General features: G+C 34.4%; 3 protein-coding genes across 3 annotated transcripts; 1 reads left to right on the forward strand and 2 right to left on the reverse strand.

Moving 5' to 3' along the window:
- Nucleotides 1-3,503: 3,503 nt before the first annotated feature.
- BDCG_16913 (uncharacterized protein) lies at nucleotides 3,504-5,413 on the reverse strand (the record flags this gene model as incomplete). Its single annotated transcript, XM_045426091.1, has 8 exons — nucleotides 3,504-3,547; nucleotides 3,603-3,736; nucleotides 3,945-3,962; nucleotides 4,045-4,057; nucleotides 4,150-4,165; nucleotides 4,911-5,014; nucleotides 5,069-5,165; nucleotides 5,369-5,413. The coding sequence occupies 8 exons, from the start codon at nucleotides 5,411-5,413 to the stop codon at nucleotides 3,504-3,506; spliced, it is 471 nt and encodes a 156-aa protein (XP_045280829.1).
- Nucleotides 5,414-10,696: 5,283 nt separating this feature from the next.
- Nucleotides 10,697-11,008, forward strand: BDCG_04296 (uncharacterized protein; the record flags this gene model as incomplete). Its single annotated transcript, XM_045419952.1, has 1 exon — nucleotides 10,697-11,008. One exon carries the CDS (start codon nucleotides 10,697-10,699, stop codon nucleotides 11,006-11,008), a length of 312 nt encoding a protein of 103 aa, XP_045276149.1.
- Nucleotides 11,009-15,695: 4,687 nt separating this feature from the next.
- On the reverse strand, nucleotides 15,696-17,859 carry BDCG_04297 (uncharacterized protein; the record flags this gene model as incomplete). Its single annotated transcript, XM_045419953.1, has 6 exons — nucleotides 15,696-15,778; nucleotides 16,278-16,550; nucleotides 16,647-17,006; nucleotides 17,058-17,094; nucleotides 17,246-17,577; nucleotides 17,799-17,859. 6 exons carry the CDS (start codon nucleotides 17,857-17,859, stop codon nucleotides 15,696-15,698), a joined length of 1,146 nt encoding a protein of 381 aa, XP_045276150.1.
- Nucleotides 17,860-24,806: the final 6,947 nt, after the last annotated feature.

The raw sequence follows: 24,806 nt of genomic DNA on the forward strand, positions 1-24,806 counted from the left end.
AATATAATCTGAGAATGAATGAAAGACTGTCTTTAGAACTGCACTGAAATTGTTTGAATATCTAGTGATGTCTTTTAATCTGACTAATATCTCTGCAGCATTTCAGTCTTTCATCAATAAAATACTTTGTATATATCTGAATATCTTCATAGTAATATATCTGAATGATGTGATAATGTACTCTATGAAGAAGAAAGAACACACTGAGTATGTGTGAAGTGTGTTGAAGATCTTAGATAAGACAGAACTGTATGTTAAGCTTATGAAGTACAACTTCAGTGCTCACTGAATTAATTTTCTAGAATATGTAATCACTGCAGATGATATTCAGATAAAATCTTCATAGATTGAGACTATTCTATTATAACTGAAGTTAACTAGTATTCATGAGATTCAGATCTTTCTGAGCTTTGTGAATTTCTATAGATGATTTATCTTTGTGTTTATGAGAATCTTCTTAACTCTTACAGACATGCTGAAGAGTGAAAATAAGAAGAAGTCATTCTGTAAATGAAGAATGAAAAGATTATTGAAAAGAAAGAACTGTAAGAACTTTCTTATCTCAGAAGCTCATAAGGTCTTTACAAGATTGAAACAGATATTCACAGATACAGTGATGCTATTTCACTTTAATTTCTTACTCTTAATCAGATTAAAGATAGATGTCTTCTTCTTTATGATTTCAGAAATAGTCTTGTAACTATAGTTAAATAAGAACTGAGTTTCAGTGATCTTTTTCTTATGAAAGATGCAATCTACAGAGATCAACTATGATATTCATAATCAGAAGCTTCTCATAATAGTGAAATTCTTTTATCACTGATGTCACTACTTTGAGAACCTTGTAACAGTGATTACTGTTAGAACTAATCATGACAGCTTATAACAGTTTACTTCAACTAAGAAACTCTTATAATAGTAGATTTACTGAGCTCAGAGACTGAGTGAGTTCTGATTCAAGATAGAATATATTAAGGAAACTAAGAACTCAGTGAATAAATCCTCTCACAGATCAGACTATGTTAAGAAGATCAGAGTGACAGATATAGAGAGACTAGAGAAGATAGAAAAACTTCATGAAATGCTCAGACTGAGTATTATAAAGAGATTGATTGAAGAGTCTCTTAATTTCTTATAAGAGAAGAGAGAAAAGAGAGAAAAGAAGTCTGTGTAACTACTCTCTATAACACTGAGAGTTAACACTCTGAGAATCTCTGTAAGAATTCTTGAAGAGAGTAGCTATAATCTGAAGAGTTTGCAGGCTTTGAGAAGCACTGCAGAAGACCTGATGCAAGAAGAAACAGAGTATAAGTTTTTATAAGATCTTCTATACAGATTGTCTGAACTACAACTGAAGAATGAATATGCTCAGTATATTTGAAAACTGCTTATAGCAGAGATCAATCCTGCAGTAGTAAAGAATTGAAGAGACTTAAATAATCTCTTATGAAGAGAGAACTGAATTTATATGCCTGTGAATGAGTTTCTATGTGTAGAACTTATTAAAAGATATTATGACTCTTCTCTAGTGAGTTATTTTACAGATACTAGAACTTATAAGTTGCTTATAAGAAAATACTTCTGACTGAAGATGTGAGAACTTGTGAAGAAGATAGTGAATTCTTATACTATTTGTCAGAATTTGTAGATAGTGTGATTCAGGCTATATAAAGAACTTACTTCTCTACTCATTTCACAGAAACCTTGAGAACAGCTAGAAATAAATGCTCTTGTGAGTCTCTCTGAAAGTAAGAATATATATAATGCCTGCTTTGACAGTGTGCTGATGATAGTGAATTACTTTATTAAGATAGCATACTTTATACTCATCTGCAAGAACTTGAAGTTAAAGAATTTAACTTATATCTTTATCTGTAATATGATTCAGTTGTATGAATTATCTATGAACATTATCTCAGATAGAGAATCAATCTTTATAGAAGAGTTCTGATCTGATCTGATGACTATACTGAAGATCTTGTGAGATCTAAGTATGACTTTTCATCAACAGACAGATAATCAGATAGAATACTTGATGAGTATATTGAAACAGTATCTACAGTACTTTGTCAATTACAATCAGAATGACTGAATGTATTGATTATTACTTACAGAGTTTGTGTACAACAACTCAAAGCATGTCAGCACAGATAAAACCCTCTTTGAGATACTCACTGAGACTCATCTGCAGATAATCTTGATAAACTTGTGAGAGTACACTATAGAGTGTAATAATGTCTGTGAATGAGCTGAGAGAATTCAGAATATCTGAGAGAAAGTCTGTAAATTCTTGAGAAAGACTCAAGAGTATCAGAAGAGATACTATGACTTTAAGCATATTATGAAGAGTTTCAAGAAAGATAATAGAGTCTGACTGAGTTTAGAAAATATCATTATACAGAGATCTAGTAAGAAGCTGAATCTCTTGTAGATAGAGTCTTATAAGATTATAAAGAAAGTTAGCTTATAGTTCTACAGATTGAAACTGTTATCTGAGTTACAGATATATAATGTTTTTCATGTCTCTTTGCTCTGTGAATATAAGAAATTCTTAGAAGAGAATTCTGTGACTTATCACTCTGTTCATGAAGCACTAGAGAGTGAAAGAGAATATCAGGTCAAAGAAATTATTGACTCAGAGAAGTGAGATTGTGAGCTCTGATTCAAGATTCAGTGACAAGAGTATTCTGATAAGATGAATGAGTTTATTTGAGAATTATTCAGACAGATAAGACATCTGCAGAAGCTGAGACATGACTTTTATACTGTGAATTCTGATAAGTTAGAATGACACAGTCTTTACTAAGAACCTGATTATAATAAAGATATTAACACTGTCATTTATAAACTCTAGTCTATAAGATGATGAATTTCTACTGAGATGAACAGTCTGCAGTGTATACAAGAAAAGAAGAAATTATATTCTCATTAAAGCTAAAAAATAAGAAAATAAACAGAGCTGTGAACACAATTTGAAGACTAATAAAGAAAAAATAAAGAAAACTCAAATTCACATTCTTAATATCTGTGATACTCAATCTCTTCATAACTATCAATTTTTCTCTTCAAAGAAGCAGAGAGTATTATATCTGTGATACAGATAATTGTTACATTTGACACAAAGACTGTCAGAAATACATAGACTTCAGAGAAGCTGAATATCAGAGTATATACAGTTGTAGCAGAGTCTTGAAGACTGGTTATCTGTGTGTGTGATCAGATACTTCTTATAAAGCTATATTCACTCTCTCAGTTGTGCTGAAGTATTCAGTCTGAAAACAATTGAGATATGAAGAGAGAGCTCATCTGCTCAGACTAACTCTTATTATGAATTTATGACATTCACATTATCTTGATTACTCAGATTTTACAGATACTCAGAGACTCATCTCTTATTAACAATGAGATTGCAGAAATATGCTGTGATGTGAGAATCATTGATAGAGAATCTAGACATATTTGCATATATCTGATCAGAGATTGTGCAGGCAGAGAAAGAGTGATTATAGATCTGCAGAGTCACAGAAGACACTGATAATATCAGAAGCTTTATAAGAACTGTCAGCTAGAGTCTGTAAGAAATTACTTATAAGAAGACTTACAGCAAAGAGAGAAACTGCACTGCTTGAAGCCAGGAACTGATCTGAGAAAGACAGAGAGTTGACTGCTGACCTGAAGATCAGATGCAGTGATAAGACTGAAGAGAATGAAGATACAGTTATAAGCAGCAGCATCTCTGCTTCATCAGCTGGTAAAAAGTAATTAGAAAAGTCATGAAGATATTCATAAGAAGCTCAGCAGCAGTCAGACATTGTTGTGAAGATATTGAAATTAAAAAATTTTTATTCTTGAGAAGTTCTTAAATCAATATACAGATATTATCAGAAACACTCTCTCTCTGTTATCTGAATGAAAACACTTTATGAATGAATAAGAATACTCACAGTTTGTAAGAATGAGAGCTGTTATAGAAAAAGAGAAAAGAAGATGAGATTTCACAGACAGATCTGAGATATTTATACTACTCTAGAGAGATTTGCTTACACTGTGAGTGATTCTGCAGAACAGTCAGATCACTCTAGTAAATAAAAGTGATTATGAATCACAGGTCTGAATCTTTCTATGTGACTATAAAGAGTGATTGCAGACTGTGAACATCTTGATTCTATAATTCTACAGAGTTAGTAAAAGAATGAAAAATTTCTCACAATTCTACAGTATCAAAGAACAATGATTAATGAGAATGAGTGAAAGATCAACTCATGAATGTTTCTCTTTGATAAGAGTGATCTCACAGAGAGTGATTTATCTATGAGATAAATCTGTGTAATGATCACACAAGAATCTTATGAAAATGATTAAGAGTCAACTGAAACTCTTCTGTATGAAAGATGTGAGATGAATCTGTGTGATAGTCAGAGAAGAATCTGTAGATTACAAAGAATCTCACAGAATAAGAAACTGAGTGATAGACTCTTTTCTCTTCATAGTAATAAGAGATTTTTCCTCACTGAGATTTTTTATAAATGTGAAGAGTTTTTAGTGTGTATCACTGCAGTGCTGAGCTGACTATGAAGTCACTCAGTGAAAGGCTTCACAGACAAAGTCTTAGAGAGAGAGAAATATGTAAGAAATCTCACTTCTTACAGATTCTTTATCTCTATTTCTGTCTCTCACATAATCAATAGAGCTAGCAGCCCTTGGCTATATACAACTATATAGACTGGAGTTCACAAATACTATTCATAACTCAGCTTAAATGCTATTATACATTTGATCTCTACATTTTATCTTTCTACTGTGAATACTTCTAGTAGTTAACAGTACATATCACGCCAAGCTGCAAACACCCGAATAATCGCCTGCGAGTACTTATTCTTACACTATTGAAGATATTCTGTCAGATTCACTCTTATCTCATCACTTATAAGAGTCTCATCTCTACTGATCTTCATACACTCAATCTCATGCTGAAGTCTCGCAATTTCCAGTCTTATATAAGTCTTCTTACTTGCTGAGCTATTGTCATTTTAGTCACTTGAGCTCTCTGCATTGTTTGACATCTCACTGATGATGCCTTCAATCAGATCTTTATATACATTAAACTTATCAGACTGTTCTTCTGTGATAATTTCATTCAGCTCAAATACCTCAGAAGCCGCCTTCTGATTCATTATTAGTATTAACAGTGATCTGTGATCTTGCATTTACTGCTCTAGTGTTTTCTCATTTTTCTGTCTTAGAGACATGTATTCTTTTGTTAAGTCAGATATTTCTCTGAATCTTAGATTAATTATAAGTTCAATCACTCAATAAATTATCTAGGCACACTTGTAACAACATGTGAAGATGTCAATTGTAGACTGACCGTGTGACCGTGTCTGAGACCAGGATCAAACTTTACAGTTATCATGTTGCCTAAAAGCATTACTTCTGATCATGATTTGTGTTTATCACATTGATCTCAAATCACATTATTTCAAATATTAAAGGTCTCAGATTCACTTTTCAAATAAAAATCTAGTTCTGAATAAAGAATATGTTTGAATTCTTAGTCACATTTTCATTCTGATCTCATTATTGAGAATGACACTAAATGAGATCATGAAATCACTTCTCACTTACATAATATCATAACATAGTGCTCATTTGTTGAAAATTCAACAGAGAGTGTTACTAAATATCATTACTTTTCTGAACACAGATCATAATTTATATAATTTTAATTATGAAAAAAATATAAAATACAAAAAAAAAAATAAAAAACAAAAAACAAAACAAAAACAAGAAAAAAAAAAAAAAAAGAAAAGGAAAAGAAAAAAACAAAAAATAAAAAAAAAAAAAATCAAGGTCGCAGAGCTGCAGCATTCTCAAAATACTCACTTCTCAGAGTCTTTACAATGTTCATTATCAACTATGTATCTCTCACAGTGAGAGTAACACAGTCATGATAAGTCATTGTCTTAACATCATCTAACAAATAATCAGTATATATCTGTATAAATGTGAATATTTAGAAAATATACACTTAAAAAGTGTGGCCAGGGTGAACTCTGCTGTCACTTGAATAATATCAAGAGCAGAATACTGAAATTGATGATTCTCTTCATTGATTTCACAGACAAGGTTTATTATTATTATTATTCTTCAATTATAGATGTATGCAGTCAGAGACTATGACATCTACCTGAGAACTTTAGTTCTCAGGGTTTTTTCTATGTCTGTAAAGTTAACTATTATACATTCATCAATTTCAGATATGCAAAATCAGAAAATTCCAGCCCAGAATACAAAAACTGTTTACAAATTGCAGTGTTTTAACATCTTTTGATACTTTGAAATCATTTGACAATATCATGACAAAAGAAAAGAGAAAAAGAACACAGTCTCAAAGATAGACACATTAAGTAAATAGATAGAAAGAAATTGAAAGAAAAAGATAAAGAAAAAGATAAAGTAAAGAGAGACTATAACAAAACAAATTATTAAAAGAGAGTGTATAGCTGTTTTAACAGACTATATCTGATTAATTTCCTCCTCTTCATACTCAGATAATTCTGAATTTAGTCATTTTCTTGTAGCTGCTTGAGTTTCTGATAGAAAGTCTATTAAGTATTTAATTCCTGTCTCAGTTGAGAATAAGAATCTCATATTTAATTGATTTAGATCATACTTCTCTTTCAACCTGGCTCTGAGACTATTGTATAATGCACAGTGCATTACAATATGCTCAGGATTCTCATTTGTATTGCAGAATGAGCATTCTATTGAGTCAAATCTATCATCAAATCTTTGTATATAAGATTTGAATTAGTCATGTCCTACTTTCAGCTGTATTATAGATGAGAATATTTTCTTTTTACATTTAATTGAACAAGATTTCCACTTGGGTTTTGTTTCAAATCTTGAATAATGTATACTCTTCTTTTGTTTCTGCCAGCTTTCATTTCACTTGTCTAAACAAGATTCTTTTATTTTTCTCTTTATAAAAGACCAGGACATAATTTTTTGAATAGATCTGCTTAATTCTGCACCCTTTTTTGCAGCTGAATCAGCCAATTCATTACCATGAATATTCATGTGAGCAGGAACTCAGTGCAGATGAATTATTAGCTTTGATGTTCTTCTCTTTTGAATTTTCAAAACAGAGTTTAAGATCAGTTCAAGATTCATTTGATCATTATGAATCTGACTATTTCTAAGTCTTTTTAAAGCAGCTTGACTATCAGAGAATATTCATGCCTCTTTCAAACAATTTCCTCTTTTATGAGATTTTATTTCAATGAGTTTGAAAGCTTTCACTATTACAAATAGTTCAGCATCAAAGACTTCACATTCAGAGCCTAGATTCCAGAAATCTGAGATAAAATTAATATTATCTTCAGTATAAGCAATGCCTGCGCCTAATCTATTCAAGTTCTCATTTTTTGAGTCATCTGAATAAACCAGAATAGAGTCTTTTATATTGATTGTAGAAATTCTCTTCAAATGCTGTTCATATTCTTTCTCTTTTGATAGTTCACTTATTTGTAAGTCTATAAGAGATTCAAGCTTTTCTCTCCAGGGAGATAACTTCTCATGATCAACTTTTTCAACATTTAAAGAAGAAAATTGATTTTTAATCAGAGAGCATAGTCTGTACAGTTGAGAAGGCATTTTCTTTGAAGAATTATTTTCATTTCAATCAAGAAATCTATTCCAATCCAGTTCATTTCCAGAGTTAATTGGTGGAAATGAAGAAGAGACTCTTTCTCTGATTATATGATTTGAGCTCATCTTTACAACTCTCAGAGCATAGTTCATACAGGCCTTTTCAAATCTAATAGCAGGAGGAGGAATTGAAGCTTCAATTTCCATTGCTTTAATAGGAGATGATTTGAATGCTCTCAGAATTCTTCTCAAGGCTCTGTTTTGCGTCACAGACAAGGTGAGTGAAGATGATCTTGAGAAATATAAAATTCTCTGACTTCTGATAAAAACAGATCTCATGAAGAGACTCTATTTTCATAATATCAGAGACTGAATATTATCAAAAAGCATTACTTTCATGTAATGCACATGCACTTACTGTAATGATTCATTCTCTGTGCATGTGATCAAGAATTGCAGCTTTTCCACACTACACAGCTCTCTCTGAGATGCTGATGTTAGTTTGCAATTCACACAGTCTCCCAGTTCAGGATGTGCTGTGTGTATACAGCTCTGTGTGCTGAGGCCGTGTTGATCATTATAACCTGATGTGATACTCACTTTTCGCGGGCCATGTTTCATTTGAGAGAGGGGGGAAGACGCGACTGTGATTTTATTGAGAGAGGATGAATAATTAGTAATATTGAATGTAATTTGATTCTTCTGCATTTAAAATTTGATTAGTCTATACTCTTCAATTTGAGGGTTTCTAAGAGTGTTTTAATAGTTTTCATACTGGCTTGAACTTAGTGATGAGTTGAAGAAGAAGAGAAAAGAGAGAAGAAAGAAATGAGAATAACTTATCTTTATAATATGAAAACAGAGAATCACTGTAATCATTCTCTCTAGTAATAAAGATCTATTTTCTGCATGTATCTCTGATATAGATTATATGATAACTGTATACAAAGAATATCAACACTGCATGCATTGAATGAAGATGATGTTGCTATGCAACACTGTAGCTGTTTTTATATATCTCTGAAAGCTGTTAATATTTTCTTTATCTCTTTATATTTGATAAGTCAGTAATATATTTCAATGCACTTCTTCTTTCATCATCATCATCATCATCATCATCATTATTATTATTATTATCATCATCAACATTATCACTATTATCATCATCATTATCATCATTATTATTATTATCATCATTATCATTATTATATCATTTCTGATCATCTCTTCTATCTTCACCTCTCTTCAACACTCACTGAAATCAATTATGTCATTTCTCTTCAAATATTCTACAGTTCTGTGAATCACCAAGGCGCGTGAGCACTATCACAGATTGAAGAGAGAGAAGAAGAAGATGTTTAAGCAAGAGAAGACAGATTGCAAGGCATGTTATAATACCTTGAAGAGACTTTGTAAGAGAGTAGAATGATAATGATTTTAAGTAACACTTCTGATAGATTTAGACTGAACTAAGTATAGAAATAATGTGAATGACATCATCTGTGAGAGATTAAAGAAGAAGACAGTGAAGAGCCTCATGCAGCAGTACTGAGATCAGAAGAAGTCTCAAGAATGATTTGAGTTCAAGATAAAGAGAGAGAGAGAGAAGAAGAGTATTACTGTAAATAAGCAGCAGCAGAAGAAGATTGAGAGAGTGTTAAAGTGAGAGATAAAGAAGTCAAAACTGATAAGTTTTTTACTTATTGAGAGATAATGATTTTTGATAACACTTCTATTCTCTAATTGATTAGCAGAAGCTGGCAGAGAAGAAGGAAATTGAGGTCTTATTCAGGTCTTGAATGCACTTCATGATTCAGAATATTAAGAAGACAGCTCTGCTCTCTGAGCATGTCAATCTGCTTGTCACTGAGATGAAACCTGAGACAGCAGATCAGAAAATGCGGGATTTTGAGATACAGGTTGATCTGGCTGAGAGAGAGCAGTGAAAACCCTTCTCTGAGAAGGCAGTGAAGAGAGATTTTGAGATGATTATCATCTCAGATGAGAAGGAGAAGAAGAAGAAGAAGAATAAGAAGTAAATTATGAAGAATGATAAGAAGAATAAGAAAGAGAAAAATTAGATTTTTTTCTTTTTATATTAGTTAGTTGTAAGTTTAAGTTTTTAATTATTAATAATTAAAATTGATTTTGAGTTTTCAAAAATTATTGTACAAGTTGTAATCAAGTCAGGAATGATATATATATATATATATATATTTAACTATTATGATTCACAAATCACTATAATGTATAAGTATCAACATTTTTTCAAAATTGATATTCATAATATTAATATATTTTTAATGATATTATCTGATAATGTAATTTGATAATACTCTCTTTTACAATATTAATATATTTCAAGTGTGGTTCGGAAGAACGTACGACCGTCGGATAATACCGCGGCCGCTTCCGAACTACTAGCGTACGCGTACGAGTGTAAAGGGGCCATAGTGTACACTAATTAATTTAGCATATGAGATTACAATATAAGAAGCCGGCGTACGCCTGTAATCATACACTGGCTTAAGCAACCTTTGAATCACATCTGATAGCATGTCTAAAAACTGGTGAGAAGCGCAGGCTCCTCCAGGGCATGATAATTCTGCCTACAAAGCAATTTGTAGTTATCATGCCAGAGTGGTTCTAGAACATCTCAAAAGATAGCATATGAAGAGTGGTGAGCAAAAGAGCATTCAATTGATGCTGCTGCTTCACTTGTTGAGGGAAAACTCCACACCCAGGTGAATGCCACGTATGCGAATGAATGGAGTGTGAGAAAAGGGATGAGAGCAGTGAACCAGATTCAAAGGAGTCCACTCCCTACTCAAAAGAAGGATAAAAGGGGGGGTGGCCACCATCAGAGTCATATGATGATAACAGAAATCATATAACAATATAGCAATAGAACAATATAGCAATATAACAATACAGTGATATAGTGATATAACAATAGATATCATACAATCAATCAGAAACCACTGAAATGAATACCTCCTCTAGCTAATACAAACAACACCCTTCTCTGCTATCTGAACTGGAAGGTATGCAGAACCTCTCAGAGGGTTTACTCAAAGCAGTAAGAAAAGCAGCTGAAATCACTGAACCAGAATCAAAGCTTCATATGCATACAAGGATTCTAAACAAGATCAAGGCCTTGTATACACAGTGGCAGGCTGAGGCAGAGGCTAAACAACAATTGGCATTCACTGCAGACCAAGCATTCACTATGAAGAGCTTCACCGATGCAATCGCCACCATCAATAAGAATAGAGAAAACCAGATCTTAGGCCTGCAGCAGGAGATCGAATGTTTATGCAGACAGGCAACTACACTGAACCTGAAGGTCTCACCATGATTGTTCATGACCTCTTCAGAAGTGTACACACCATCAGAGACCGCTGCGCAGGATGAGAATCCAAGCATGAAATATATCAAGTCAGAAGATCTGCTGGAGCCATCAAGCTTCAATGATGACTGAAAAAATGATGCTGCAATCAGCTGGCTAAGTCAGATGCAATCATATTATCAGATCAAACATGAACTCACAGACAGGCAGTCAACAGAATTTCAACAAGTCTTAAGATCTGCCGCATTCCTACGCGGAAAAGTGAAGTCATTATGAATGACTGGTGAAAAGATGAACCTCACAGACCTGGAGCAATATTCATTCCCATGAATATGAAATGAGTTTTTCAAGTGAATCTTGCACAACTTTGAGGAAGTGGATGTGTGAGACAAGCATTATGAACACTTCACTGAGTGTAGACAAGTGAGCAATCTTACATCATACTTCACACACTTCAGCTTATGCTATCTCGCATTGAATGAAGAGCTTTCAACACCTTTCTATTTACAGATCTTCATCCATGATCTTACACCTGAGTTGAGAGTGGAATGAAAATACTTAACCTCACAGCCAGGCACAGTGAAGAAAGCATACAACATCCTCATCATACAGGAACAAGCAAGTCAATTGTGACAGAAAATACTGCAATCAAGTATGTCTCAGTGGAGAACAGATAATCAGACTTCTACAACACAAGCCACACACTCAGACATGATGAATCTAGATCTGAATGTCATCACTAAAGTGCCGAATCCCCCAAAAAAGAAATCCCCTGGGTGGAAACCTTGGTGTCACAAGCATTGAGCTTACTTCAACTGCAGACACCAAAATCATGATGCAAAAGATTGCACCCAGCATGCACAGTCAAGAGAAGCAAGGGAGTCAAAAAACTAGCAGAATCAGTGAGCTCAAAGACACTCACTGATATTCTATGAAAAGCCTTCAAAGTGAAAGAGATGTCTGTGTTAGATGACCCTCTGAATCCTGCAAATGCAAAGAAGAAGCAGGCTTCTGAATGAGGTGCGGGCGAGGATGATGAAGTGAACACTCACCTCAATGCCTTGAGGCCCGAAATGTTAATGTATAGGGGGCACTTGGGTAAGAATTGAGAGATGGCTGCAAAAGTGTTAGCAGACACAGGAGCTTCTACACAATATATTGATGATCATATGATTCAAAGATTGAAAGGGGTCTGCTGAGTGAAGGATCCCCAACACATAAGATTATCTGATAATCAATATTTGATATCACCTGCAAGAGTAAGAGTTCCCTTGCACTTCAGAGAATGATCTTGCTATATTTGAGCGCGAGAGCTACAGAACATGGAATACAACCTTATTCTCAGACTTGATTGGTTCCAAAGGTTCAACCTGCAGATCCAATGACATACATGCTATATACAGTTGATTAATAGGAAGAAAATGGTTCATACAATCCTACCAACTGATATGAGAAGGACATTCCACGCCCCTGGTATAGAAGGGTTAAATCTGCTTACACATCAACAAGCAAAGAGAATGATTCACAAGACCTCATCTGAAAGCATCCTGTATGTCATACAGGACCCGGAAGCGGAGAAAACCAAGATAAAAGATATGCAGAAGGATAAGCATATGAAGAAGCTTCTGAAGAAGCATGGGAAGGTCTTCTGAACAGATCTTCCACCGGAATTGCCACTGGAACGAGGATTTGTACATGAGATTAACATGGGGGATGCAAAACCAGTCAACCAGAATGCATATCCCCTGTCACAAACACACCTCAAAGAACAGAAGTGTCAGATCACTGACCTTCTAGAACATGGTCTCATACAACCTTCATCAAGCGCGTGGGGCTTTCCAGTCCTATTTATGAAAAAGGCAGGTGAAGAGTGGCGGATGTGTATCAATTATCAAGCACTCAACAAGCTTACAATCAAGAATGAATATTCACTGTCACAGATCCAACAACAGTTGGATACAGTTGAAAACACCTGATATCTATCAAAGATCAATCTTCTCTCAGGATACTGGCAGATCCACATAGGTGAACTGTCAGTCCCGCGAACTGTGTTTAATACACAATGAGGGAAGTTTGAATTCCTAGCAATGTCATTCAGTCTGACAAATGCACCCACCACCTTCCAAACAATGATGAATACAATCCTTCATAAACAGAATAGAATCTCATGCCTCATATACCTCAATGATATCCTAGTCTTTTCAAACTCATACAACAAACATCTGAAGCACCTCAATGAAGTGCTTACAACTCTGGCAGAGCATAAGCTCTACACCAAACCAACCAAGTGTGTGTTTGGAATGGAAGAGTTGGAGTTCGTGGGATATGTAGTGAGTGGTGGCTGTATACACCCCATCCTGGAGAAATTGGATGTCATAGCAAATTGACCGCGGCTGAGGAATGTACACCATGTACAACAGTTTCTTGAGTTGGCCTCATATTACCACAGATTCATCAAGGATTTCGCACAAATATCTGCACCACTCTCAGATCTCTTAAGAGAAACAGATGCAAATCTGCAAAAGAAGAAGTTTCATTCAATCATCTGAAATGCTGCATGCGAAGAGGCTTTTCTCACACTGAGAAAACACATAACAACATCCTCAGTGCTTATTCAACCAGATCATGATAAACCTTTCTACATTGAGACAGACACATTCGAATGGGCTATCAGAGGCGCCCTTCTACAGATGGGCAAGGACGGCAAGCTGCACCCAGTGGCATACAATGGTAGGAAACTATCAGGCGCTGAGCTCAATTACCCAGTGCATGAAAAGAAATTGCTAGTGATCAAGCACACGCTGGCATTGTGAGATAGATATATCAACAACAGGCATACAACAACAGTGATCACAGATCATGAAAGCCTCATCTATCTACAATCAACAACAAAACCTTCCAAACATTTAGCACATTGAATCTCAGAGTTCCAAGTGTACAATCTTCATATCAAATATCAAAAGAGATCAGACACAGTGATGCCGGACGCAATCAGTCACAGACCCAATTTCATGGGTGAGGGTCCTGCGAACCAGGCACAAGGGACATTCACATTAAACGTGCTGAGGGGATGCAAGGAATCAGAATGAGTGAATGCCATGATCTCTCACTTGAAGAATGGCAAGGTGTCAGATGACAAGTGTCTTATGAAAGTAGTAGAAGAGATGCTTCTGAACTTCAAGCTGAGGAAATTGAAAAATGACATTATACTTTACTGCAATCTAGGATACACAGAAGCTCTCTATCTAGAATCTTCATTTCATCACAACTTGATGGCTCACATGCACAAGGAATTCGGTCACTTAGGAAGCCCTGGACTCATGGGCGTACTCAAATCAAGAGTGTACTGGCCAAGCATGGCCGAGGACATCCAGACATATGCTCACAAGTGCCTGAATTGCCAGGTCATGAAAGAATCTAAGAAAGAGTTAGAACATGAGAAAGCACAATATCAGGTGAAGTGTACAATACAACTGTTCAAATGATGGGGAGTGAACCTCATAGACATATTGCCGCGAACACCAAATGAAAATCAATGAATAATCACTGCTATTGATTACACTACTGGCTGGCCAGTTGTGAAAGCAGTTCCAGAGATGACAGAGAAGATGATGACAAAGTTTCTATATGATGAGATCTATGTCAACTATGGAATGCCACGCGAGATCCTAACTGATAACAGTATGAACCTTGTGAGAGAAGCAGTGAGGCATTTCATGAGCCAGTTACAGACAAGACATTGTAGAACAACACCATATCATCCACAGATGAACAGGAAGGTGAAACACTTGAATGAAATCTTGAACAACATGCTGACAAAATATCTAGTGAGCAAGCCTATGAGACTATGAGATGAATATCTCAGGCAGGCACTGTTGACCACACAGATTCAACAGCATGCAGTCTCCAAGTGTTCATCATTCTACCTGTTGTATGGATTGCATCCGCGCATCCCGGAGGATGCTTCGGAAAAGGTGAGGGAGAGAGCAGTTATGAACACAGCAGAAACAACAGTTGCAGACACAGCAGAAAAAGCAGTTGTGAATGCAACAGTCACAGACACAGAATCAAGATTGAAAGAGATCAGCCATGCACACATAAAAGCTAACAAGTTACTCCTGAACTGAGCAATCCAATCAAAAAGAATACAAGACTCACTTATTAAGAAATCAAGTCTCAAGGTGGGAACATGAGTTCTCATATACAATGAGAGTTCTGAGAAGTTCCAACCTAGGTGGTTTGAGTCATATAAGATACTCAAATCACATTCTCTGAGAATGTACACATTGAAAGAATCAGAGGAACAGGTCTTATACAACTTAATCAATGATTCACAACTTGTGAAAGCAAAGATGCAAGACCTGAGCAGATTATGGTCATTCACAGCACTATCATCAGCATTGAAAAAGAAGAGACTTACAATTGAAAAGCCTCATGAAGTAAGAGAAATCATAGACACTTACAAATCAGATGATCTCACTTATTCTGATCTTTCCACAATTACAAGAAAAGAATGGGAAGAAATGAAGAAATCAGATAAATGCCACACTTCAATAAGTGATGAGACTGTAGCCAGTTGTACAATAACACATCACAGACAGCAGGCGCAATGCAGCAAAGAGCAGTCTCAAAGCAGCAGACTTGCACGTGAGTCAGATTGCAGAAGAAAAAGGAATTCAGAGTTGAATTCAACTGTTTACATCAGTTCAATCACAGAGACCACAGAGGATGAACTATCTGAAACATCTGCAGATGCGTGAGACCAAGCCATCTCAACCCCTGAGAATGCTCAGAGATCAGATGAGGTTAGTTTCAATGAGTTGTTTACTGTAGTGGTCTGAGTGGGTGAAGAGAGACAGTATAATGCACAAGGCAGAATCACAAAGATGAAAGCTGTCAAACCTAGTCACTGAACACTGTATCATATAGAGGTCACATAAGAGTAGTGACTAGCAGATAAAGAAAAAGTGTAAGAAAAAGGAAAGAGATAATGAATTGATCATCAACTGTAAGAGTCAGCTGCAAAAAGACAAATGTTATCATACACACCTCATTCATTTTCATACACCACACATTTAATCTATTTCCAACACCATGCCACCTGAAAAACATCAAAAACAAAGGAAATCTCAAAACTTGAGATCCGCAAGGGATTCAAGGGCTGCAAGCCACTCTCACAACAATGTCACACACATCTCTGATTCCTCTACCACTCTGCATATAACATTAATGTCATTTATCACAAGATTGACTGGAATGCTAATATAGAAATGCATACATGTATGTGTAGAGAAATTGAAGGAGAGCATGAGACCTGTAGAACCAGGAGCCAGGGCAGGGGGAGTGGAGGCGGAAGAAACAGAAGGAGGAGGCGCAGAATCAGATGAATGACAGTGAGAGCCACTCAGGGTCAAACACTTATGACCCAGTGTGCACACAACCTTCTCCACAGAGAAGGGAGAGGAAGTGACAGAAGGAGCTTGAGGGCAGAAGAGAGTAGTCTCAGTGATGTTGTCATCTTTGATTAAAATGGCCTCTGGCGCCGGAGCAACTAAGAACTATTGTTAGCATACAAAACTGCAGAATCAGGGGTGAGAACAGTTACCAAATAAACACCCGCTGGCCTTAGAATTGTATGCACAATTACAACACACACAAGGCTTCTCAGGAAGAGAGAGAGGAACACAGGGGAATGCAGGAAGCAGAACACAGCATGTGAACAGCTCATTCTCACAACAACATCCCAGACAAGGTGTACAAGTCTCACACCCGCAGGTGTAAAAGAGTACAACATCTGCATTCTCATTCTCAAAAACATGAATATCTTTTGCCTGCATCACAAAGTTGGATGACAGATGCCAGAGAATAGGCTGATACAGATCTATCATCTCAAAGAAATTCATCAGAGTGAATGTCTCAGCAATGTTGAACTTTACAGTCATGAAAAGTTCCTTGATGTCTGTGAACACCATGACTTCATGCACAGCAAAACCCATAATGATTTTCTCTAAAGAACAGAAAAATCAGCATCAGATCAAAAAGATGAAAAGAAAAAGACTTACAATCTTGATACTGTTGAGAAGAGGGGTGATTCTCTGATATGAATGAACAATTGCTTCATCATGAATATTTAAAATGAACATAATAATCAGCATCTGTGATCAAGCTTCAGATAGTTGTGTTGTATGCAGCCTTCATACAATAAATTGTTCTGAGAGTCAGCAAGAAGGGTGGGAGCATACACACTGAGAGACATGGTTTATTAAGCCTACACAACATCTCCTTGAAATGAGGAGAGCTGATAACAAAAGCAGAGGTGGCAAAACCAGGAGTAGCAGAAGTAAGGATCACGGGAACAGGGGTAGCGGGAGCGGGAGAACCAGACACAGGGGCAGGTGTAGGAGATTGAGAAGGAGTGGCGGAGGAAGAAACAGAGGGGACAGGGGGGGATGCAGGAGACCTGGCCACACATGGCACAGACAATTCCTCCATTATCACATCCTCCAAGTTCTCAATCAATGATTCAACATTGAGTTCACTATCATCAGCAGACACAGATCTGTCAATGTGTGAAGATTCTATGCAAATAAAAACAAACATATCAGCATCTGCATTCATGCAAAATCATGCCAGAAAACATGATCAGGAACCCGCTGAGAGAGAAATGATCAAGGGTGTATGAGAAGGTGAAGAGGGTGTATGAGAAGGTGAAGAAGGTATGCCATTCATGGTAGTACATTCTGACAATCATTAGAAGATAAACAAGTCCTGACCACATTTCACAACACATTACACTTACTGCTAACAAACTGCCTGGTATGAGCACTACAATAACGCTTGTTATGGGAATGGGAGGCCATTGCCAGGAACATGTACAATGTGATAGATGAACAGATAGAAAGAGTTGAACAGGAGAAGGGGTAGAAATCTTGAATGATGATGATGTTCAATGATGATGAAATGAAGAAGATGATTGAAGAATGAGAAAAGTTAGTGAATGAGTGATGTAATATAGTGAAAGTTTCTTTGTGAGAGTGTACACAGAACACTAGCTGAATCAGGAATAGGCCACACAATTATGAAACACTAGTGGCGAGCTAATCCACATGAAGCTAGGGCGTACAACATGGTCACGTGGGCGTGACTGAATCTGATGGGAGAGGATGTGGTTCGGAAGAACATATGACTGTCAGATAATACTGTGACCGCTTCCGAACTACTAGCGTACGCGTATGAGTGTAAAGGGGCCATAGTGTACGCTAATTAATTTAGCGTACGAGATTACAATATAAGAAGCCGGCGTACGCCTGTAATCGTACGCTGGCTTAAGCAACCTTTGAATCACACAAGAAATATGATAGAGATTAATCAAGATTGTTTATTTACTTTTATACATCAATGATATTCAATCTGAGTAAGTACTAAAATTATAACTAAGCTAAGAAACAAGATTATTTTCTCTTATATTAATTCTTCTTACACACATCAGTGATCAGTTATTGAAAATAAATTATCATCTTTCTTAAATTATTATCATATCTTCTGAATTCACTTCTTTCACTTCTTTTACTTCTACTGAAGATTCACAAACTCTTCAAGAAATCACTGTGAATCACAAAGTCTATATTATTTACAATTCAACACAGAATGCTCTCTTTCAATTATAGTGAATAATCACTTCATTCTTCACATCTGATTTCCAGTCATGAAATTTATGAAAAACTCAACACAAACATTGAGATGAACTATGAAATAATTATCAACAGATTGTATTGCAGATTATCAGAGAGTCATCTCTCTGCTGCAATCACTGCAACTTCATTCAGAAACATTTATTATAAACTGATCATAGCTCTGAAGAAATTTTCCAATATCTGAAGTCATCAGAATGCAGACAATAAAAGGAAAATAATCAGAAAATTACTACTGAGCTGATAAGTTACTCTATCAGATAATGATTTTTGATAATACTAACTTTCTAATTTGAAGGAAATCATGTGAAAACAATTATATATCAGTACTCTGATTTCACAACTCTCATCTAATAACTTTTGTGAATAATTACTTCATATGTATATATCTCTGAATCTTTCTCTTTGATCAATTGAAAACCCTGAATTCTAAACACTTCTTTAAATGCTTAATTCAAATCTTCATATTTCACATCAATTCTGTCTTCAGTCCAACCTTGAGACACACTACAAAGTCAATATACAATATCTAGAATCAGAGTTGAAGAATCATCAAAGAGTATCTCTCACTGTGAATACATGAACTAGTATAAATAATCTTGCATTTATAGAAGTTACATGTTATTATATTGATGAGAACTGAACTTATTGAGAGACATTAATTGAATTTGAATCATTGATCAGTAGTCATACTGAGAATTATATAGCAGAGATATTAATGACTGTGATTAAAAATGACTATTGAGATATTAGTCTCAGTCTTCTTATAATTACAACTGATAATGCTGCAAATAACTACACTATAATGAAGAGCTTGAAGCAAAAATTGGCTTTGCATTTCTAAAATGATAAATAAGGTCATATTCTCTGTATTACTTATGTAGTTCAACTTGTGATGCAAACACTGATAAAGAATCTTAATATCAAGATAAGAAATAATAAGATGACTGATTCTTGAGATGAGAATAAGATGAAAGTAATTACTTAAGTAACTTTTACATTCACTTTGCAAAAGATAATGTTTTTTGATAACACTTTTTAATATTATTTTTTAATAATGCTTTTTAGTAATACTACTGTTAATTTTGAATAGATTGACTAATAATTTAAATATCATAGATTTGAAACATTACTAATGTGATTTGTATCTCTTCTAAATAATAACAATGATTTCATGATATTCAATAAATAAACAAATCAGTCACATCACTGAATATGATACAGAATATTAAAATATGATAAAGTTCAATATATAAGATAACTGTTCAGACTCTTCAATTGCATCAGATAATTGATCATTGAGTACAACACTCTGATTAGAAAAAGATTCAGATATTAAAACTTTCTGATATGAAGTGAACTCAGTTGAAATATATGATTGATTTACTGTTTCAGTTTTATAAGATAATAAAGACAGTCTCAATCACTTGTACACCAATGCTGCAGTCAGTCTGGTGAGTGTATAACAGTTTATTTACTCATCTTGAGAAGCAGTTGAATCATTTAAAAAGAAATTCAGTCTGAGATGATGCTATAGCACAGGCTATTATTACTGTAAGAAATAAACTGATATATTACTACAGCAAAACTGAACAATCTTTTACAGAGTACTATACTATAGCAGCTCTACTAGATCTCTTTCATTGAGTTAATATCTACACTTCTCAAGATTAAACAGAGGAGAAATGAGACTTATATGTTAAATTAGTCTGAGACTACTACAATATCAACTATCAGAGATTTAAATGAGCAGATGTTCAAGATATGAAGACAGTGAAATACAATTTTCTACTAAGTAACAATCTTTGATAATACTTCATATTTCATAGAACTATAATACTAACTTTGAAACAGAACTTATATACATTAATTACAACTGAAAATGAGATAAAATTATATACTTATAAAACTGAATTTGACTGTTATCTTCAAGATAATCTGACAAATTTATACATTAAATCAATTCTAGAGTTATGAAAAATTATTGAGAGTATATATTCAACTGTTGCACTGATAGTGCATAATATTCTGATAATTTCATTAACAGAGATGAGAATGAAGTGAAAGTTCAACTCAAGTTAAAATATTTATCACTATCACTGAAGACAATTATAAGAAGAAATAATCAAGAAACTTATAATTATAAAATATGAAATTATCAGACAGTTTAATATCTCTGATCACAGTATATCAGAGAAGTGTAGTTTTCATGAGAAAGTAAAGAATAAACTTACACAAGAATGTATTTAGTTATTTCATGAGTATTATTAATAATTATTATTAAATTCTGATTATATAAGTAATCACTGAATAAACTGAATGAGACTGATTTTAATCTTCAGTCTCAGTCTTATTCTGATTTTGAAAGAATGATTATCTTTCACAGTTTATTCTGAGAAATTACTCTTATTTCACTGTTCTTGAATTAAATCTGGTCATTTTTCACATCATTTCTCTCAGAAATGGTTCATTTTCAGATTTTTTTGAGACTTAGTTCTGGTGAGACTCACGCCAAGAAATGTATAAGACCAGATTAAATGAGATTAAATGTGAAATTCATGGTCTCACCGGCCAGTCTAGTCAATTGCATATTATTTTACAGCTTTTCATTGTGTAGAGAGCTTCATAACCTCTTAAAGAATAACATTGTTATGTTGTAATCTAACTACGCGAGTTACAACTAAATGAATAGGTTGGGGTAGCACGTGACTAGGGTAGGTGTAGTAATCACCAACAGTTTCTTTGTGAGAGTGTATGCAGAACACTAGCCGAATCAGGAATAGGTCACACAATCGCGAAACGCTAGTGACGAGCTAATCTGCATGAAGCTAGGGTGTACAACATGGTCACGTGGGCGTGACCGAATCTGGTGGGGGAGGATGTGATTTGGAAGAATGTATGACTGTCGGATAATAACACAGCTGCTTCCGAACTACTAGCGTACGCGTATGAGTGTAAAGGGGCCATAGCGGCTGCTAATTATAATTAGTGTATGATATTACAATATATAAGAAGCCGGTGTACGCCTGTAATCATACGCTGGCTTAAGCAACCTTTGAATCATATTATAATCTCTCACTTAGAGAATAACAAGATGTTGAATGATAAGTGTCTTATAAGAGTAGTAAAAGAGATGCTTCTGAACTTCAAGCTGAGAAAATTGAAAAACAATATTATACTTTACTGTGATCTAGAATATGCAGAAGCTCTCTATCTAAAATCTTTATTTAGATGTGACTTAATGACTCACATGCACAAGGAATTCAGTCACTTAGAAAGCTCTGAACTCATAAGTATACTTAAATCAAGAGTATACTGATTAAGTATGACTGAGAACATTCAGATGTATACTCACAAGTGTCTGAATTGTCAGATTGTGAAAGAATCTAAGAAAGAGTTAAAATGTGAGAAAGTATAATATCAGATGAAGTGTACAATACAACTGTTTAAATAATGAAGAATGAATCTCATAGATATATTACTGTGAAAATCAAATGAAAATTGATGAATAATCTCTGCTATAGATTACACTACTGACTGATCAGTTATGAAAGCAGTTTCAGAGATAACAGAGAAGATAATAGTAAAGTTTCTATATAATAAGATTTATATTAACTATGAAATACTGCATGAGATTCTAACTGATAACAGTGTAAATCTTATAAGAGAAGTGATGAGGCATTTCATAGATCAGTTACAGACAAGATATTGTAGAACAATATTATATTATTCACAGACAAATGAGAAGATGAAATACTTGAATGAAATCTTGAGCAACATGCTGCTGAAATATCTAGTGAGCAAGTCTATGAGACTATGAGATGAATATCTCAGACAGATGCTATTGACCACACAGATTCGACAGTATGCAGTCTTTAAGCATTCATTATTCTAGCTGTTGTATGAATTGCATCCGCGCATTCTGAAGAATGCTTTGAAAAAGATGAGAGAGAGAACAGCAGTTGTGAACATAACAGTTATAAATGCAGCAGAAACAGCAGTTACAGATGCAGTAGTAGCAGTTGCAGACACAGCAGTCACAGACATAGAATCAAGATTGAAAGAGATCAGTCATACACATATAAAAGCTAATAAGTTACTTCTGAACTGAGCAATTCAATCAAAAAGAATATGAGACTCACTAGTTAAGAAATCAAGTCTCAAGATGAAAATGTGAGTTCTTGTATACAATGAGAATTCTGAGAAGTTTTAATCTAGATAATTTAAGCTATATAAAATACTCAAATCACATTCTCTGAGAATATATGCATTGAAAGAATCAGAGAGATGAGTCTTATACAACTTAATAAATAATTCATAACTTATAAAAGTAAATGTGCAAGATCTGAGTAAATTATAATTAATCACAGCACTATTATCAGTATTGAAAAACAAGAGACTTACAATTAAAAAGTCTCATGAGATAAGAGAAATCATAGATACTTACAAATCAGATGATCTCACTTATTTCAATCTTTTCATAATTATAAGAAAAGAATGAAAAGTAATGAAGAAATCAGGTGAATATCACACTTCAATAAGTGATGAAACTGTAGCTGATTGTATGATAATATATCACAGACAGTGAATATAACACAGTAAAGAGCAGTCTCAAAGTAACAGACTTGTACATGAGTCAGATTGCAGAAGAAAAAGAAATTCAGAGTTGAATTTAACTGTTTATATCAGTTCAATCACAGAGATCACAGAGAATGAATTATCTGAAACATTCACAGATGCATGAGATTAAGTCATCTCAATTTCTGAGAACACTCAGAGATTGAGTAAGATTAGTTTTAATGAGCTGTTCACTGTAGTAGTCTGAGTGAGTGAAGAGAGACAGTATAATGCATGAGACAGAATCACAAAAGATGAAAGCTGCTGAACCTAGTCACTGAATGCTGTATTATATAGAGATCATGTAAGAGTAGTAACTAACAGACAAAGAAAAACTGTAAGAAAAGAAAAATGAATTGATTATCAACTGTAAGAGTTGACTGAAAAAGACAAATGTTATTATACACATCTCATTCATTTTCATACATCACATGTTTAATCTATTTTCAATATCACATCACCTGAAAAACATCAAAAACAAAGAAAATCTTAAAACTTGAGATCTGTAAGAGATTTAAGAGCTGTAAGCTACTCTTACAATAATATCACATATGTCTCTGATTTCTCTACCACTCTGTGTACAACATTAATGTCATTTATTACAAGATTGACTGGAATGTCAATATAGAAATGCATACACATACACATAGAAAAATTGAAGAAGAGTGCAGGACCTGCAGAATCAGAAGCCAGAACAGAGAAAGCAGAGATGAAAGAAACAGAAGAAGAAGAAGATACAGAATCAGATGAATAACAGTGAGAGTTACTCAGAGCTGAACACTTATGATCTGATATATGTACAATCTTTCTCACAGAGAAGAAAGAGAAAGCAATAGAAGAAGCTTAAGAGTGAGAGAGAGTAGTCTCAGTGATGTTATCATCTTTAATTAGAATAACCTCTGATATCAGAGCAACTAAGAATCATTGTTAGTATATAAAAATTGCAAAATCAGAGATGAGAACAGTTACTGAATGAATACTCACTGGCCTTAGAGTTGTATACACAATTACAACATGTACAAGACTTCTCAGAAAGAGAAAGAGAGACATGAGAGAATGTAGAAAGTAGAATACAGTGTATGAACAGCTCATTCTCATAATAACATCTCAGATAAGATGTATAAGTCTCACATCTGCAGGTGTAAAAGAGTATGACATCTGTGTTTCTGTTTCTGAAAACATGAATATCTTTTATCTGCATCATGAAGTTGAATGACAGATATCAGAGAATAGACTGATATAGATCTATTATTCTGAAGAAATTCATCAGAGTGACTATCTCTATAATATTGAACTTTACAGTTGTAAAAAGCTTCTTGATGTCTGTGAATATCATAACTTCATACACAGTAAAACTCATAATAATTTTTCCTAAGAACAGAAAAATCAGTGTCAGAAAGAAAAGATGAAAAATAAAAAGACTTATAATCTTAATACTATTGAGAGAGAGAGTGATTCTCTGATATAAATGAATAATTATCTCATCATAAATATTTAAA

This window comes from Blastomyces dermatitidis (genome assembly GCF_000003525.1).
Source record: "Blastomyces dermatitidis ER-3 genomic scaffold supercont1.4, whole genome shotgun sequence".
Classification (NCBI taxonomy): domain Eukaryota; kingdom Fungi; phylum Ascomycota; class Eurotiomycetes; order Onygenales; family Ajellomycetaceae; genus Blastomyces; species Blastomyces dermatitidis.